The sequence below is a fragment of the Leucoraja erinacea genome, unplaced genomic scaffold (assembly GCF_028641065.1).
Source record: "Leucoraja erinacea ecotype New England unplaced genomic scaffold, Leri_hhj_1 Leri_99S, whole genome shotgun sequence".
Classification (NCBI taxonomy): domain Eukaryota; kingdom Metazoa; phylum Chordata; class Chondrichthyes; order Rajiformes; family Rajidae; genus Leucoraja; species Leucoraja erinaceus.
The window spans coordinates 5222-23714 of NW_026576949.1; the positions used below are offsets into that span (position 1 = coordinate 5222).

Here is an 18493-nt window from a genome sequence, read left to right on the forward strand (position 1 = left end):
GGCAGCGCTGTTTTGAGTATTACCTTTAGCACAGCATGTGTGTAGTGATTTGCACGCCATCAAACTTGTATAAAGGCAGGCGCCAGTAAGCCAGAAGTTACTTTAAGTTTATGTACGAGAGGGCCTGACGGGGGGGGGGGGGGGGGGGGGGAGGGGGGAGAGGGAGAGAGGGGAAGGGGGGAGGGGGGGGGGAAAGAGAGGGAGAGGGAGAGGGGCAGGGAGAGGGAGAGGGAGAGGGAGAGGGGAGAGGGAGAGGGGAGAGGGAGGGGGGGGGGGGAGGGGGGAGGGAGAGGGGGGGGGGGAGGGAGAGGGAGAGGGAGAGGGAGAGGGAGAGGGCTGCTGTAAACCGGCTCCTGCGCATACCGAGACAAGTATTGCTTTTGTCCTCTTGCCGATAAAACTGATTTGCAACAGACGAGTGAGGTTTTTTCTGTTCCACCAGTCAGATCCCTGAGCCTGTGGCCTTGTAACAGTTCCTCTCAGTTGCTCCTGACTACCAAATGTTTTTTCAGACCTCGACACACAGACCTAATGAAATGAACCCATCATTTGGTTTATGATGTTTAATAGATCAAGACACATGGTAAAATACACTCACCCTGCAAACCTCGTGCTCCCTTCAACATTCACTCCAAACCCATCCCCCTGGGCCCCCACACATCTCCCTCCCCACCCTCATGGACAGCAGCTCTGTCCCCCGCTGTGTGCTCACAATTTCCGCTTCTTCCACTCTGGCTCGTCGTCCTCGGGTTCCTCCTCCAACTCCACGGCTGCAAACACTGCATGGGGCTGGGTCCTGGAACAACCAACAGGAAAGTGAGTGCCACAGGTCAGGGAATCAGAGGATATCGGTGTCAGGTGAGAGGTGCGAGACTTTAACCAACCTGACAGGCAACTTTTTCGACTCAGAGAGTAGTGGGAATATGGAACAAACTGCTGGAGGAGTAGCTGACACAGGTACCAGAACAGCATTTAAGACACTTGGTCAGATGCACAGATAGGATAGAGTTTAGTAGGATGTGGGCCGAAGGGGAAGTACAGTGGCACAGCAGTGGACATGCTGCCTCACAGCACTGGTCACCTGGATTCCATGCTGACCATGGCTGCTGTCTGTACAGAGTTGCTACGTTCTCTCTGCGACCACATTTATTTTCCCCAGGTGATCCTTTCCTTCCACACTTCACAGACTTGTAGGTTTATTTGGCTTTGGTAAAAACAAAATTGCAAAATGTCCCTAGTGCATAGGATAGTGCAGTGTAGGAAGATCACCGGTGGCATGGACTCAGTGAGACGAAGGGCCTGTTTTATGCTATATCTCTAAATATCTCTAAGTACATAAATAATAAATAAATAAATAAAATAAAACAAAACAAACAAAACAAATAAAACAAACATAGGCAAATACAACTAACTAACTAACAACTAACTAAATTAACCATCATGGATGAGTTGGGCTGAAGGGCCGGTTTCCGTGCTATGTGGTTCGAGGGTGGTGACGGCTGTGCTGAGATCTCCTGAAGAGCCAGAGTCAGGCACTGCAGCAGATCAGTGGGCAATTCACCCAGAGGAAAATGTCATAGTGATTGAGCTTTCAATTTACCATGGGTCACCTAGGGTTGTTGTGGAAGGAAAGGCACGCAGCAGGGGTGTGGTTTAAAGTGCGTACACAGATTGTGTCTAGGTTACTTCTCCTGTTCTATTGTAGAGGTGACTCCCCAGCACCTGATACTCACTTCACGTAGGCAGGAGCCACCCAGTATGGGTTCTGTTCAGCATCCTTGGCATGGCGCAGGATGGCTTCACGTGGATTACTGTCATCTGTTTTATCCAGAGCGATGTTCTTCACGATGAACGAGGACAATGTGCCCCCATGTGTCCCAACACGACCACCACGACCTGTTTACACGTCAAGTAAAGTCCACAGGCTGTCATACTCAAAGCATCTTAACCACAGTGCTCATATTCTCTCAAAGAAACACCCAACCACTGCACAAAATCCCATTGCCTGAAAAACTGCCAAACTCTAAACCCCCCGACAACATCTACATCCCAAAATAGATCAGTACCTGATGGGCAGCCTAGTCCCAATCCCCAGAGTCTGAAGAAGGGTCTTGCCCTGAAACATCACCCATTCCTTCTCTCCAGAGATGCTGCCTGTCCCGCTGAGTTACTCCAGCATTTTGCACCTGTCCCCAATATCCATGTTCACTGACATTGACATCATCATGCACTCTGGCTCCGTCCCAACATTGCCTGCCTCAAAACCTGACATCACCTCCGCAAACTACAATTCTACAAAGCCTTCATTAACACTGCATACCTATCTTGATTCTACAACAACTTTGTCATTTAAACATTTCATCTGGGTAAGACAAGCTAAGGTCATTCAGTGGCCAGTCAACAAACAAAACGCTCAGCGACGGCACTGGTTCCAGCAACCATTCTGAGAGGATTTGGGAGACGCAGAGGGGCTGCGAGATATATTAATTCCAGGTTCCAGAAATCATTCCAAAAGAAGATGGATAGAGTGAATGTGGATGTTTCCACTCGTGGGAGAGTCTAGGACCAGATGTCACAGCCCCAAAATTAAAGGACGTTCCTTCAAGAAGGAGATGAGGAGGAATTTCCTTAGTCAGAGGGTGGTGAATCTGTGCAATTCATTGCCACAGAAGGCTACGGAGGCCAAGTCAACAGATATACTTAAGGCAGAGATGGATAGACTCGTGATTAGTATGGGTGTCAGGGGTTTTAGGGAGAAGGCAGGAGAGCAGGGTTGAGGAGGAAAGATAGATCAGCCATGATTGAAAGGCAGAATAGATTTGATGGGCCGAATGGCCTAATCTTTCTCCTATCACTTTCGAACACGAAGGATTTTGAAGATGCAAGTGGGTTTAAGATATGAATTGCAGAATCCAAAAATCATTCCAAGAGGATTTGGGTGGGTTAAGGTATTAATTCCAGAGCTGAAAGCCTTGTAGCGGAGGGCGAGATGACAACGGCAGGAATTAAATGTGGCGACTGAGTGAGCAGGCCTGTGTTGGTTGAAGGCAGGCAGGCAGGCAGGCAGGCAGGCAGCAGAGAGGGGGTCGCGTGGCTTACCTCACTGATGTGTATTCCAAACTCCAACCACCCCCTTGGATCAATCAAGCATTCTTTACATCTTCTCTGAATGTCTGACCCCTTAAATCTATACCCACCTGGTCTTAGACCGAGGCAACCTAAACTGCATATGACATTCCAGAGGAGGCCTCAACAATATTTTATAAAGCTGTACCATGACCTCCCTCCACTTACTATACGTGTAGAAAGGAACTGAATTCCCTCTCTCTCCTTTCCTCCCCCACCCAAGTCGTTGTTTTAGCTACAAAGTTGAGTCTCATTGTCTGTAACCCGTTTTCACCTTGCCCATAGCTAACAATGGCCTTGCTATTGAGGGAGTGCAGCGTAGATTTACAAGGTCAATTGCCGGGATGGCGGGACTGTCATATGCTGAGAGAATGGAGCGGTTGGGCTTGTACACTCTGGAGTTTAGCAAGATGAGAAGGAATCTCATTGAAACAAATAAGATGGTTTGGACACACTAGAGGCAGGAAACACGTTCCCGATGCTGGGGGCAGTCCAGAACCAGGGGCCACAGTTAAAGAAAGCAAGGAAGATATTACAGCAGTGCTTTGGCAGGATAGATTGGAGGGCTCGTCTAGGGAGGCTATTTGGGTGGAACTGAGAAATGGGAAAGGAGTAGCAACACTTATAGGGGTATATTATAGACCGCCAAATGGGGAGCGAGAATTGGAAGAGCAAATGTGTAAGGAGATAGAAGATATTAGTAGTAAGCACAAGGTAGTGATTGTGGGAGATTTCAATTTTCCACACATAGACTGGGAAACACATTCTGTAAATGGGCTGCATGGTTTGGAGTTTGTAAAATGTGTGCAAGATAGTTTTTTGCAGCAATACATAGAGGTACCTACTAGAGAAGGGGCAGTGCTGGACCTCCTGTTAGGAAATGAGACAGGTCAGGTGGCGGAGGTATGCGTTGGGGAACACTTCGGGTCCAGTGATCACAATACCATTAGTTTCAATATAATTATGGAGAGGGTCAGAACTGGACCTAGGGTTGAGATTTTTGATTGGAGAAAGGCTAGCTTTGAGGAGATGCGAAAGGATTTAAAAGGAGTGAACTGGGACAGTTTGTTTTATGGGAAGGATGTAGAAGACCAAGGGAAAATAGATTATGAAAAAAAACTGGCAGGGAACATAAAAACTGACTGCAAAAGTGTTTATAGATATGTGAAGAGAGATTAGTAAAAACAAATGTAGGTCCCTTGCAGTCAGAAACAGGTGAATTGATCATGGGGAACAAGAACATGGCAGACCAATTGAATAACTACTTTGGTTCAGTCTTCACTAAGGAAGACATAAATAATCTGCCGGAAATAGCAGGGGATCGCGGGTCAAATGAGATGGAGGAACCGAGTGAAATCCAGGTTAGCCGGGAAGTGGTGTTAGGTAAATTGAATGGATTAAAGGCCGATAAATCCACTGGGCCAGATAGGCTGCATCACAGAGTACTTAAGGAAGTAGCTCCAGAAATAGTGGATGCATTAGTAATAATTTTTCAAAACTCTTTAGATTCTGGAGTAGTTCCTGAGGATTGGAGGATAGCTAATGTAACCCCACTTTATAGTAAGAGGGGAGGGAGAGAGAAAACGGGGAATTACAGACCAGTTAGTCTAACATCGGTAGTGGGGAAACTGCCAGAGTTAGTTATTAAAGATGGGATGGCAGCACATTTGGAAAGTGGTGAAATCATTGGACAAAGTCAGCATGGATTTACGAAAGGTAAATCATGTCTGACGAATCTTATAGAATTTATCGAGGATGTAACTAGTAGAGTGGATAGGGGAGAACCAGTGGATGTGTTATATCTGGACTTTCAGAAGGCCTTCGACAAGGTCCCACATAAGAGATTAGTATACAAACTTAAAGCACACGGTATTGGGGGTTCAGTATTGATGTGGATAGAGAACTGGCTGGCAAACAGGAAGCAAAGAGTAGGAGTAAACGGGTCCTTTTCAGAATGGCAGGCAGTGACTAGTGGGCTACTGCAAGGCTGAGTGCTGGGACCCCAGCTATTTACAATATATATTAATGATTTGGATGAGGGAATTGAATGCAACATCTCCAAGTTTGCGGATGACACGAAGCTGGGGGGCAGTGTTAGCTGTGAGGAGGATGCTAGGAGGCTGCAAGGTGACTTGGATAGGCTGGGTGAGTGGGCAAATGCATGGCAGATGCAGTATAATGTGGATAAATGTGAGGTTATCCACTTTGGTGGCAAAAACAGGAAAGTAGATTATTATCTGAATGGTGGCCGATTAGGAAAGGGGGAGATGCAACGAGACCTAGGTGTCATGGTACACCAGTCATTGAAAGTAGGCATGCAGGTGCAGCAGGCAGTGAAGAAGGCGAATGGTATGTTAGCATTCATAGCAAAAGGATTTGAGTATAGGAGCAGGGAGGTTCTACTGCAGTTGTACAGGGTCTTGGTGAGACCACACCTGGAGTATTGCGTACAGTTTTGGTCTCCTAATCTGAGGAAAGACATTCTTGCCATAGAGGGAGTACAGAGAAGGTTCACCAGACTGATTCCTGGGATGTCAGGACTTTCTTATGAAGAAAGACTGGATAGACTCGGATTGTACTCGCTAGAATTTAGGAGATTGAGGGGGGATCTTATAGAAACTTACAAAATTCTTAAGGGATTGGACAGGCTAGATGCAGGAAGATTCTTCCCGATGTTGGGGAAGTCCAGGACAAGGGGTCACAGCTTAAGGATAGAACCGAGATGAGAAGAACATTTTTCACGCAGAGAGTGATGAATCTCTGGAACTCTCTGCCACAGAAGGTAGTTGAGGCCAGTTCATTGGCTATATTTAAGAGGGAGTTAGATGTGGCCCTTGTGGCTAAAGGGATCAGGAGGTATGGAGAGAAGGCAGGGATGGGATACTGAGTTGGATGATCAGCCATGATCATATTGAATGGCGGTGCAGGCTCGAAGGGCCGAATGGCCTACTCCTGCACCTATTTTCTATGTTTCTATGTTTCTAAGAGAAATGGAGGACACTTAAAGGTAAAATTTTAAGTACAGAATCTTTATGTCCCTGTCCGGTTGAAAGAAAATAGAAAAATCAGGAAGAGCCATGGTTTTCAAGGGAAATTGGACACTTGGGTTGGAAAAACAGAGAGATCTACAATAATTATCGGCAGCATGAGGTGCTTGAGGAGTATAAAGAATGTAAAAAAAAATCTTAAGAAAGAAATTAGAAAAGCTAAAAGAAAATATGAGGTTGCTTTGGCAAACAAGGTGAAAGTAAATCCAAAGGGTTTCTACAGCTATATTAATAGCAAAAGGATAACGAGGGATAAAATTGGTCCATTAGAGAGTCAGAGTGGACAGCTATCTGCAGAGCCAAAAGAGATGGGGGAGATATTGAACAATTTCTTTTCTTCGGTATTCACTAAGGAGAAGGATATTGAATTATGTGAGGTAACGGAAACTAGTAGAGTAGCTATGGATACTATGAGATTCAAAGAAAAAGAAGTACTGACACTTTTGACAAATATAAAAGTGGATAAGTCTCCAGGCCCTGACAGGATATTCCCTAGGACATCGAGGGAAGTTAGTGTAGAAATAGCAGGGGCTCTGACAGAAATATTTCAAATGTCATTAGAAACAGGAATAGTGCCGGAGCATTGGCGTACTGCGCATGTTGTTCCATTGTTTAAAAAGGGTTCTAAGAGTAAACCTAGCAATTATAGACCTGTTAGTTTGACTTCAGTGGTGGGCAAATTAATGGAAAGGATACTTAGAGATAATATATATAAGCATCTGGATAAACAGGGTCTGATTAGGAACAGTCAACATGGATTTGTGCCTGGAGGGTCATGTTTGACTAATCTTCTTGAATTTTTTGAAGAGGTTACTCAGGAAATTGATGAGGGTAAAGCGGTGGATGTTGTCTATATGGACTTTAGTAAGGCCTTTGACAAGGTTCCTCACGGAAGGTTGGTTAAAAAGGTTCAATTGTTGGGTATTAATGGTGGAGTAGCAAGATGGATTCCACAGTGGCTGAATGGGAGATGCCAGAGAGTAATGGTGGATGGCTGTTTGTCAGGTTGGAGGCCGGTTACTAGTGGGGTGCCACAGGGATCTGTGTTGGGTCCACTGTTGTTTGTCATGTACATCAATGATCTGGATGATGGTGTGGTAAATTGGATTAGTAAGTATGTAAATGATACTGAGATAGGTGGTGTTGTGGATAATGAAGTAGATTTTCAAAGTCTAGAGAGATTTAGGTCATTTGGAAGAGTGGGCTGAAAGATGGCAGATGGAGTTTAATGCTGATAAGTGTGAGGTGTTACATCTTGGCAGGACAAATCAAAATAGGACGTACATGGTAAATGTTAGCGAATTGAGGAACACAGTTGAACAGAGGGATCTAGGAATAACTGTGCATAGTTCCCTGAAGGTGGAATCTCATGTAGATAGGGTGGTGTACAATTGTGGTCACCTAATTATAGGAAGGATGTCAACAAAATAGAGAGAGTACAGAGGAGATTTACTAGAATGTTGCCTGGGTTTCAGCAACTAAGTTACAGAGAAAGGTTGAACAAGTTAGGTCTTTATTCTTTGGAGCGCAGAAGGTTAAGGGGGGTCTTGATAGAGGTCTTTAAAATGATGAGAGGGACAGACAGAGTTGACGTGGATAAGCTTTTCCCACTGAGTAGGGAAGATTCAAACAAGAGGACATGACTTGACAATTAAGGGACAGAGGTTTAGGGGTAACATGAGGGGAACTTCTTTACTCAGAGAGTGGTAGCTGTGTGGAATGAGCTTCCAGTGGAAGTGGTGGAGGCAGATTTGAATTTATAATTTAAAAATAAATTGGATAGTTATATGGATGGGAAAGGAATGGAGGGTTATGGTGTGAGTGCAGGTAGATGGGACTAGGGGAGAATAAGTGTTCGGCAGACCAGAAGGGCCAAGATGGCCTGTTTCTGTGCTGTAATTGTTATATAGTTATAAGAATAAGGAGTAAGCCATTTAGAACGGAGACGAGGAAACACTTTTTCTCACAAAGAGTGGCGAGTCTGTGGAATTCCTTTTTGCATATATTTAATTCATTTGTTCTATATCTCTAAATCACCATCTATATCTCTCTTTTCCCTTTCCCCTGACTCTGAGAAGGATCTCGACCCGAAACGCTCTCTATTCCTTTTCACCAGAGATGCTCACCACAGTCACCCCCCCCCTCTGCCCCCCCCTCCCCTTCCCATTGGCCCACACACTGGCCCCAACCCCCCCCACACACACGGGCCCCACACACTGCCCCCCCCCCCACACATGGGCCCCACCCCCCACACTGGCCTCACCCCACTGGCCCACCCCCCCCCCCCCTCCCCCACACACAGCCCCCCCACCCACAATTCTCCAATGCTGTGGCCCCAGTTGGCCCAGCTCTGCTCCACCCCCAGCACCGTTTGCCCTGCCAGACTCCCTCCCACCCTCTTTCCCAGCTCTCCTCCTCAGTCCCGACTCCCCTCTTCTGATCACCCCCCTCCCCGTTTGCAGCCACCAGTCTGCAGTGATTGGTGGGCGATGTGTGGCCCTGAGCGTTACCTGGGCCAGACACGGGAGGCTCGGGCTTGTGGGACTTCACCGGGTCGAGCCGATCTTTCTCCAGCTGTTTCCTGGTGCTCTTCTGCCTGGGCTCCCGGAACATGGGCAAAGCATGTGCTGGAAACACAAAGCAACCATTATTTAACCTGCAACGCAATCACTGCCCTTGGCAAGGCCCAGACGACAGCCCCTCCCTGGCTGGGTGTCACCCTGGCGATGGGCGTGAGGGCACACAGCCAATGGGTCGACTCACCGGATGGAAAGGTAGAAACCTGTCCTTCTACGACTTCACCCAGTCCAACTCTCAGCTCTGGGGACGGGAAATAACGGTGGCATGGTGGCCTCACAGCACCGGAGATCCGGTTTCCATCCTGACCGCCGGTGCTGTCTGTGTGGAGTTTGCACGTTCTCTCTGTGACCGCGTGGGTTTCCTCCAGGTGTTCCGGATTCCTCCCACATTCCGAAGACGTGCGTGTTTGTAGGTTAATTGTGTAGGAAGTGGGTGTGAAAGTGGGACAACAGAGAACCAGAGAATACAGTGGTATAATCACACATGATGTGGTACACTAGCATAATGGTATACGGTATTACGGTGTATGTATAGCGGTACACTCACGTGTGATCTGGTATACTGCAGTGCTTCTTAAACTATTGCAGTGTCATTCACCCTCGAGTCTTCATGACTAAATTTAATTCACCCTCGACTAAATTTTCTGATGTTTTTGGTCATTTATCTTATTCTCCCTTGTGTATAATTTTACATATCATTTATTTTGTCACATGAGCAAAAAACATAAATTAACTCATTTCTTAAGTGTTTATTTTATTCAACTTGTTTAACATCCTAAAAATATGTAAAGAAAACTAGGAGAAAAAAAAAGTTAAGTTTAATTACCAGTGGAGCTGGAAAATCATTTTATTAGAATGATATAAAAAAACATTCCAATGTCTAAACACTGGGCTTCAGCCCCATCCTACCCTTTTGGGCTTTGATTACTGCAGTTTTTATCTTGGAAAACTAGCTCAAAAAAACCATGATCTTCCTTAAAAGGTTATATTACAGTAAATTTGGGAAATTCCTGCTACTTTGAAAACCATAGGTAGAGGGAAATAAAAACATATCAAATGTCCAGCTCCACTGCCATTAAAACCAATGAGAGCTCACTAACCACAACTTACAAAACCACTTTAATGGCAATGCCTTTTTTAAGTATGGAAAAAAATAAATAATTATATCTAAATAAATTAAGCCCTTCATTCACCCCTCTAGTTTCATTCATCCCATAATAATTTCATTTGCCTTTGGGTGCACCATTCACCAGTTTAAGAAGCACTGGTCTACTGTATTTAGGTATGTTGCAAAAGCTACCTTAAGCGTCGCTGCAGATCTGTCCCAGCCCGTGTGTGTGATTATGGCGCCGTTTAGAGGGGGGCGGGTTTAAAACGCGATTTTCCTTATGCTGTTCGAATCGAGCTTGTTCAGCCTACCTCAGTTGCTGACGAAAAATCGCTTGAGGTTTCGCTCGCTGGAGTTATTTTTAGTTTTAAGGGGTTTATTTAATTATTATAGTAAGTTAAAAATTAACCTCTAAATCCCCGACCGCCGACAACGGGTCGGATCTCATACAGGGGACAACAGAAGGTAGGTTGTTTATTTTTACGTTAAAAAGGGTTTCTTAAGATCCCTTTATACAAAGTTTTATGTTGCGAGTAGCTAATTTGGGGCCTCATTATATCCCGCAGTATTTTTCTGGGCATTTGGGGCACAAATCTACCGCAATGTGAACGTTCTAAACCAGCGCGTTCCACAGGATCCCACTCGAAAGATGATTTAAATGGCCATTAATTTACAGCAATTGAACACTAAATTCCTTCCATTTGGCCTATAAATTCATGTAAATGAGATTTAAAAATCATGTTTTATTGTGAATTCTTTGTGAATATTATTTGGACACAGGCTATTTAAAAATTTTAATCATTTCTTAAGAAATGGATAGATGTTTCGATCTAGTAATTGAAGTTTGGAATTAGCTACAATTGGGTAACTAACTAATTATATGCTTTAATTTCAGGTCATCCAAGTAAGATTATTTTATATTTGTTTCAGAATGCTTCACTCTATGATAACTGAAAATTTCATTCAGTTCTCTTAATTTTTAAGAAAGTTATGGGCTTTTGACTGTCCACGATCACAGCTTTTTTATTATGTCCATAGAAAATCAATAGGGAACAAGATGCTAATTTCCGAGTATGAAAATGGCCATAACGTTTTAAATACTTGAGATATGAAAGTGAATTAGGTGTCAAATTAAACTTCTTTTTATGCTTTATCTGATGGGATTAATTGCAGACTTGATTTTTTAAATCTCAAAATTTTGTAACATTGCTACTGTATTACAGTGAATGTATAATGGTATACTCACGTGTGATGATATAATCTTGTGTGACAGTCTGACTCTGCCTCGCTTTTCTCTTTGTCTTCACCACACAGAGTTTGGCTCCTCTGAAAAACACCGCAGGTTGTGGTTAGTACAAGTTGGCAGCAGAGAGAACGATTAGTCTGACGGCTTTGCTTGTGTAAAGAGAGGGAACCTAGAGAACGTGGAATGTCACTGTCGAGGAAGACAGTGATGTTTTGCATTCAAGTAATGGCAAGAATGGCGGGTTACGTTGGGAAGAAGATGAGAGAGTGACAGATGTTACAATGAGGAAGAGGAAGCAGATAGTGGAGTGACTGATGGAGCAGCAGAGATGTTGGCATCAGAGGGGAACTGCCCTGAGGTACTTGGCAGTGATGTCCTGTGGATGGGATGGTGGCGATCGTTTAGCTCATCATACTGCTTTGTGCAAGGTTTGACTGCTCTCATTAGATTGCATTTCACACCCACTGACGTAAAAAATGAACATCAAACTCCAGATGCATGAAGACACACAGAGCGCAGAGGCTGAAATCCTGAGTTGGAGGGAAGTAGAGGGTTAGGCAGCATCTGTGGGGTGAAATGGACGGACTACGTTTTGGGTCGAGACCCTTCTTCAAGACACTGAGACTCTCCAGCTGTTTGATCCAGATGATTCACACCAACAGAAAAAATAGGGTGTGCTGGAATCACTCATCAGGTGCAGAAGCACCTGTGGAAAGAGTCAACATTTCTGGTCCAGGACATGTCCCTTTATTCTACCCATCTTTCCCCCAACTTCTCCACTACCAAAGTCTAACGTGTTTGTCTATTTCCCACTCTAACTATCGGTGATGTTAATTGTTGGTCTCCCCACACCTACAGGCTGAATGTTTCCAATCTTGCCTACTTTTATTTCAGCTTTACCAGGGCTATTTCATAACACGTTAGATCAAATCGAATATAGTACAATACAGCGCAGGAAACTGCTCATCATGTGCTAAACCCAATCATGATGCCAAAATGGACTAATCTCCTCTGCCTGTACCTGATCCATATCCCTCCATTCCCTGCGTATACTCGTGCTTAACTAAAAGCCTCTTAAAAACCACTACCATATCTGCCACCACCATCACCCCCAGCAGTGCATTCCAGGCACACCCCATTTTAAAATGTTTGCCTCACAGCTTAAGCTATGCCCTCTAGTCTTTGGCATTTCCACAATGGTGAAAAGGTTTTGACCTATATATGCCTCTTATAATTTTACACACCAACGTGGCTGTGGGGCAACTTGATTGAAGTTTACAAAATACACCGAAAAGAGAACACAATCCAAATTTCCCCAACCTCTCCCTGTAGCTACCACTCTAATCCCGTGAGTATTCAGGTAAACAACCTCAGCACCCTTTCCAAAGCCTCCACATCCTTCCTGTAATGGGGCGACCAGAATATTTCAAACGCAGCCCAACCAAAATCTTACCGAGCTGCATGACTAAATCATTTCCATAACGTATGAAGCAAAGCTCGGAGTCCCGGCATTCTGTCACTGGCCTGGTGAGTGCAGCTCCACCCACACTCAGACTGTCCATCTGTGGAGCACCAGGCCTGCAGTTCAAACTAGATATGAGGCATCCTAGTGTGATTTATATTTTCACATTGCCACAAAATACATATAAACCAACTTGTAAATCCATGTCATAAAGTCATACAGCAGGGAAACAGGCCCTTCGGCACAACTTGCCCATGCCTGGCCAAGATGCTCCATCTCCGCTTGTCCCACCTGCCCATGTTTGGTCAGTATCCCTCGAAACCTTTCCTATCCATGCACCTGTCCAAATGTCTTTTAAATGTTATAGCACTTGCCTAGGTAGACAAAAGTGCTGGAGAAACTCAGCGGGTGCGGCAGCATCTATGGAGCGAAGGAAATAGGCAACATTTCGGGCCAAAACCCTTCTTCAGACTCAATAGGCAACGTTTCGGGCCGAAACCCAACTACCTCAGCTGGCAGGTTATTACATATACCCACAACCCTCAGGTTCCGATTAAATTGTGCCCCTCACCTTAAACCCATGCCTTGGTTCCCTCACTCTAGGCAAAGGAGATAAATAAGGATGTCCATTCACCCTATCTATTCCCCTCACAATCTTGTACACCTGTATAAGATCACCCCTCAGTCTCCTGCGCTCCAAGGAATAAGGTCCTAATCTGCCAAACCTCTCCCTACAGTTCAGGCCCTCAAACCCTGGTAAATCTTCTCTGTACTCTTTATAGATTAACACCATCCTCTAGCAGGGTGACCAAAACTGAACACAATACTCTAAGTACAGCCTCAAAAATGTCATATAATGATAATATAACATGCCAACCTCTTTACTCAAACCCCTGAATGATGATGGCCAATGTACCAAAAGCCTGCTTGACCATCCTAGCTACATGTGATGCCACTTTCAGGGACTATGTATCTGCATCCTCGTTCTTTCTGCCCTACAGTAGACTCCTGCCATTCACTGTGAAGGTCCTGCTCTGATTTGACTCCTCAAACTGCAACATCTCACACTTCTCAAACCTCATCAACCATTCCTCCGCCTATTTGCCCAGCTGATCAAGGTCCTGCTGTAATCTTTGATAACCATCTTTGCTATCCATGATGCCACTCATTACAGTGTCATCTGCAAACTTAGTAATCACACCTTGTACATTGTCATCTTAATAAGAAACCACAAACAATAATGGCCCCAGCACAGATCCCTGCGGCACCCCAGAGACCTCCAGTCTGAAAAACAATCACCCTCTTTTTAATTGCATGAAGCTAATTCATCCAGTCAGCTAGCTCTTCCTAGATCCATGCGATCCAACCTTTCAGAGCAGTCTACTATGCAAAACGTTATCAAATGCCTGTTGGTCCATAAAGACGTCTACAGCTTTGCCTTTGTTAATCTTTTTGGTTACTTTGACAAAAAACTCAATGGGATTCATAAGACATGGTCCCTTCGGATATCTAGCACCTTTTTGACCAAAATACAGACTGTCCTCAAGACTTCTCCATTAACTATCCAAAGTTCCTGCAGGCTTCATGTCCTTCTCCACAGCTAAAATGGAGGGGAAATACTCATTGAGGCCCTTTGCACATTTCCCGTGGCTCCACACAGAGAAGACCACTGGTTTCTGAGGGGTTTCACTCTACCCTAGACACCCTCTTTCACTTAATATAAAATCTCTTAGGATTTCCCTTAATATTATCTGTCAGATCTTTCTCTTGCCACCTGTTTGTGCCCTGATTTCTTGAAGTATATTCCTCAGCTCCCAAAACATATCCAGGGAAACATTCAATCCCAGCTGCCTATAGCTGGTCCATGCCTCCTCCTTTTTCCTGACCAGTGCCTCAACTTCTCTCCTCATTGATACTTCCTTATGCCCACCTGTCGAGCCCTTCACTCCAACAAGAACGTGCATGCCGTGAACTTTTGTCATCACAGTTTCAAAAGCATTTCACTTTCAGGATGTTCCTTTGCCCAGAAACAAAGGGCTTGCTCGAAGGGCCGAATGGCCTCCTCCTGCACCTATTTTCTATGTTTCCAGTCAACTTTAGCAAGTTCATGTCTGATATCATCAAAGTCGTCTTTGGCCCAATTAAGATATTTAACTTGTCTTTATCCATAACTATTTTAAAGCAAACAGACCAGTGGTCGCTGGTCCCAAAAGGCTCACTCATGGACATCTCAGTCACTTTGCCCGTCCTAAAATCCTAATAGTAGATGAAGCTTTGCCATCTCCTGTGTAGCCCCACACATATTGCAAGAGGAAACGTTGCTGAACATAATCCCATGGCACTATGACAGTCCCAGTCTTTTGGGAAAGTGCAATCTCCTGCTCTGACAACCATATTAGTCATGCAGCCGCATGCAATCTCCAGACATCATTGTTTTTCTAATTCCCCTTGATTATTTTGGGGGCCTATAGTGTACTCCCAACAAGGTGATCATCCTCGGTGGACAAAAGTGCTGGAGAAACTCAGCGGGTGTGGCAGCATCTATGGAGGGAAGGAAATAGGCAACGTTTCGGGCCGAAACCCTTCTTCAGATTTTCCAGCATCTGCAGTTCCTTCTTAAACAAGGTGATCATCCTCTTTCTATTTCTCAGCTCCATCCATATAGCCTCACTGGACAAACTATCCGTAATGTAATCGCTAGACTATTGCTGTGAGCGTCTCCTTAATCGATACAGCAGCCCCCAACTCTATATGGCCTGTAGCCCCTGTACCCTCGAACATTAAGCTGCTAGCCTCGTCTATCGTCAATCATCACCTCCTAGCCAACAGTATTGTCACCACACAGACTACATGGGCTCACTCGGTGTGCAATAAATGCTGAGTTTGCCAGAGGGTTTTAAAACATTCTGGAACAGGGACAGATTATGTGGACACTGACATCAATAAAGATATTCTAATGATATAATCTTGGCATAATTAAAAACCTTCAACCTTTGACTTTTCACTGGGTGGTAGTAGACTTTTGCTAATCCATTTGCTGTCCCCACCATGACCTGGTTTAGCTTTGGATGCCACAAACAACGAATGACGCTCTGAAAATGAAGAGAACAGTTTCATGTTTAGAGCTACAGGGAAATTCTTTACCTGTCAACAGTACTGGAGTTAGACGCAAAATGCTGGAGTAACTCAGCGGGACAGGCAGCATCTCTGGAGAGAAGGAATGGGTGACGTTTCGGGTCAAGACCCTTCTTCAGACAATGAGTCAGGGGAGAGGGTTGTCTAGAGATATGGAAGGGTAAGTGTGAAAACGACAGATCAAAGCAGACGATGTTAAGGAAATATAGAATGGTTCATTGGTTTCAGAGGGGAAGGTGACAACGTGACAAATTGTAAAATAAAACAGGAAGACGGTGAAATTAGTGAGAACTAGGGTGTTGGAGGGATGGAGAGAAAGAAAGGGTTACTTGAAATTAGAGGAATTAATATTCATACCGCTGGGTTGAAAGCTGCCCAAGCGAATTATGAGATGCTGCTCATCCAATCTGCGATGGACCTCACACATTGGAGGAGGCCCAGGACAGAAGGGTTGGTGTGGGAATGCGAGGGGAAATTAAAGTGTTTGGCAACCGGGAGATCGCGTAGACATAGGGCCTAGGCGGACTGAGCAGAGGATAGTTATAGTTGATCACCTTGAGTGTTAAGTGCTGGGACCAGAGATGTTTACAGTACATATTAATGATCTTCAGGAAGAAAGCCAATGTTGACACTAAAATGGTAGCATGGAAGCAATGAGGAGGATGCAGCAACAGAGAAATGTGGATCGGTTAAATGTATGGGTAAACAATTGGCAAATGCGGTGTGAAGTGGAGAAATGGAAGGATGAGTAAAATAGCAGCATAATATTGAAATGTTGAAGAACTGCAGGGGTGCAACAAACAGGAAGGAACTGCAGATGCAGAAGGAACAGCACCTCATATTTCACTGGGCAACTTACAACCCAGCGGTATGAATATTAACCTATAGCTTCAAGTAACCCTAGCTTTCATTCTCTCTCCAACCAATTTGACTGTTCTCCTGATTACATTTTATCTATGTATGTTTCGTTGTCACATTATCCTATGATCTATTCTACATTTTCCATCAGCTCCGTCCCCTTAGATGTCTCGGTTTCACACCTTACCCTTCCATATCTCCCTCTCCCCTGACTCTCAGTCTAAAGAAGGGACTTGAGTCTGAAGAAGGGTTTCGGCCCGAAACGTTGCCCATTTCCTTTGCTCCATAGATGCTGCTGCACCTGCTGAGTTTCTCCAGCATTTCTGTGAAGACTCGACCCGAAATGTCACACATTCCTTCTCTCCAGAGATCCTGAGTGACTACAGCATTTTGTGCCCATCTTCACTACAAATGAGTTAGGGTAGGATTAGTGTAAAATGGATACACGGTCTCGGTAGGTGAAGGGCCTGTTTCTGTGTCATATCTCTGCATTACTCTGATGATTAGGAGGGATATGGACCAAATGGGATGTGCTTCGGTGTGGCATCTTGGTCGGCTTGCACGAGCTGGCGGCCTTCTTTGTGCCACAGGGATCAGTGCAGGGATTTAAACCATTTATGTTGTATATATTAATGACCCGGAGGACAGAAATAAATGCAAGGTAAATTTGCAATGACACAAACAAGTGGCAGACAGGCTGTAAGAAGGACACGGTCTGCCGATAAATATTGATCGGAGAGAGCAAATAGTTGTAAGAGGGTGAATGTTATGGAAAAAGGTGTCGTTCACTTTGGAAAAATGATAGCTATTTAAATAGACAGAGGATGCAGCACAAAGGGTTTAGTTTAGTTATACAGCATGGAAACAGGACCTTCAGCCCACCAAGTCCACGTTGGCCATCGATCCTCAATTCACTAGTTCTATGTTATCCCACTTTCTCATCCGTATTCTGCACAATGGCTGGCAATTTACAGAGGGCGAATTAACCTACAAACCCGCTCGTCTTTGGCGTGTGGGAGGAAACCGGAGCACCTGGAGGAAACCCACTCGATCACAATGAGAACGTGCAAACTCCACATAGACAGCATCCAATGTCAGGATTGAAACCGGATCTCTGGAGTTATGATGCATCACTGTGCTACTCTGATTGGGGTACTTTTGCATGAAACACTAAACTAGAATTCATGCGCAGGAGCAATCAGGAAGGCAAATGGAATGCTGTTACTGAGACGGCTGATGTGTGAAATCTTGAGCAAAAAACAAAGTGGGTTAGGCAGCATCTGTGGAGACAAGCCAGGTTGTTTATTGTAATTTGCACAACTATAGTGATGTACAGGTACAACAACAAATCTTGCTTGCAGCAGCATTACAGGCAGGTAGATTTCAACATCACACAAAAATAGCTATTACATAGAAAATAGGTGCAGGAGTAGGCCATTCGGCCCTTCGAGCCTGTACTGCCATTCAATATGATCATGGCTGATCATCCAACTCAGTATCCTGTTCCTGCCTTCTCTCCATACCCCCTGATCCCTTTAGCCACAAGGGCCACCTCTAACTCCCTCTTAAATATAGCCAATGAACTGGCCTCAACTACCTTCTGTGGCAGAGAGTTCAAGAGATTCACCACTCTCTGTGTGAAAAATGTTTTCCTCATCTCGGTCCTAAAGAATTCCCCCTTATCCTTAAACTGTGACCCCTTTACGTAGGATGGGGACCCACAGTCCCATTTATTACGGGTCGATGGTTGAAAGGATCAAGAGCTTCAAATTCCTGGGCGTGCACATCTTTGAAGATCTTTCCTGGTCCGAGATCACTGATGCAATTATCAAGAAAGCTCATCAGCGCCTCTACTTCCTGAGAAGATTACGGAGAGTCGGTTTGTCAAGGAGGACTCTCTCTAACTTCTACAGGTGCACAGTCGAGAGCATG

At 44.8% G+C, this 18493-nt stretch overlaps 1 protein-coding gene across 5 annotated transcripts in view; it reads right to left on the reverse strand.

Moving 5' to 3' along the window:
• Positions 1 to 616: 616 nt before the first annotated feature.
• LOC129695233 (WD repeat-containing protein 70-like) overlaps positions 617 to 18493 on the reverse strand; it is a 60978-nt gene continuing 43101 nt past the window's right edge. For 4 of the 5 annotated variants that reach the window (XM_055632009.1, XM_055632010.1, XM_055632011.1 and 1 more), the window contains exons 14-18: positions 15560 to 15660; positions 11107 to 11186; positions 8684 to 8800; positions 1734 to 1896; positions 620 to 796 (exon numbers count right to left, since the gene is read on the reverse strand). In XM_055632009.1, the coding sequence (XP_055487984.1) occupies positions 709 to 796; positions 1734 to 1896; positions 8684 to 8800; positions 11107 to 11186; positions 15560 to 15660 (549 nt within the window). In that variant the 3' untranslated portion in view covers positions 620 to 708. Of the gene's footprint in view, positions 797 to 1733; positions 1897 to 8683; positions 8801 to 11106; positions 11187 to 15559; positions 15661 to 18493 lie in introns of all 5 variants that reach the window. The other variant, XM_055632008.1, reaches the window with a different exon arrangement.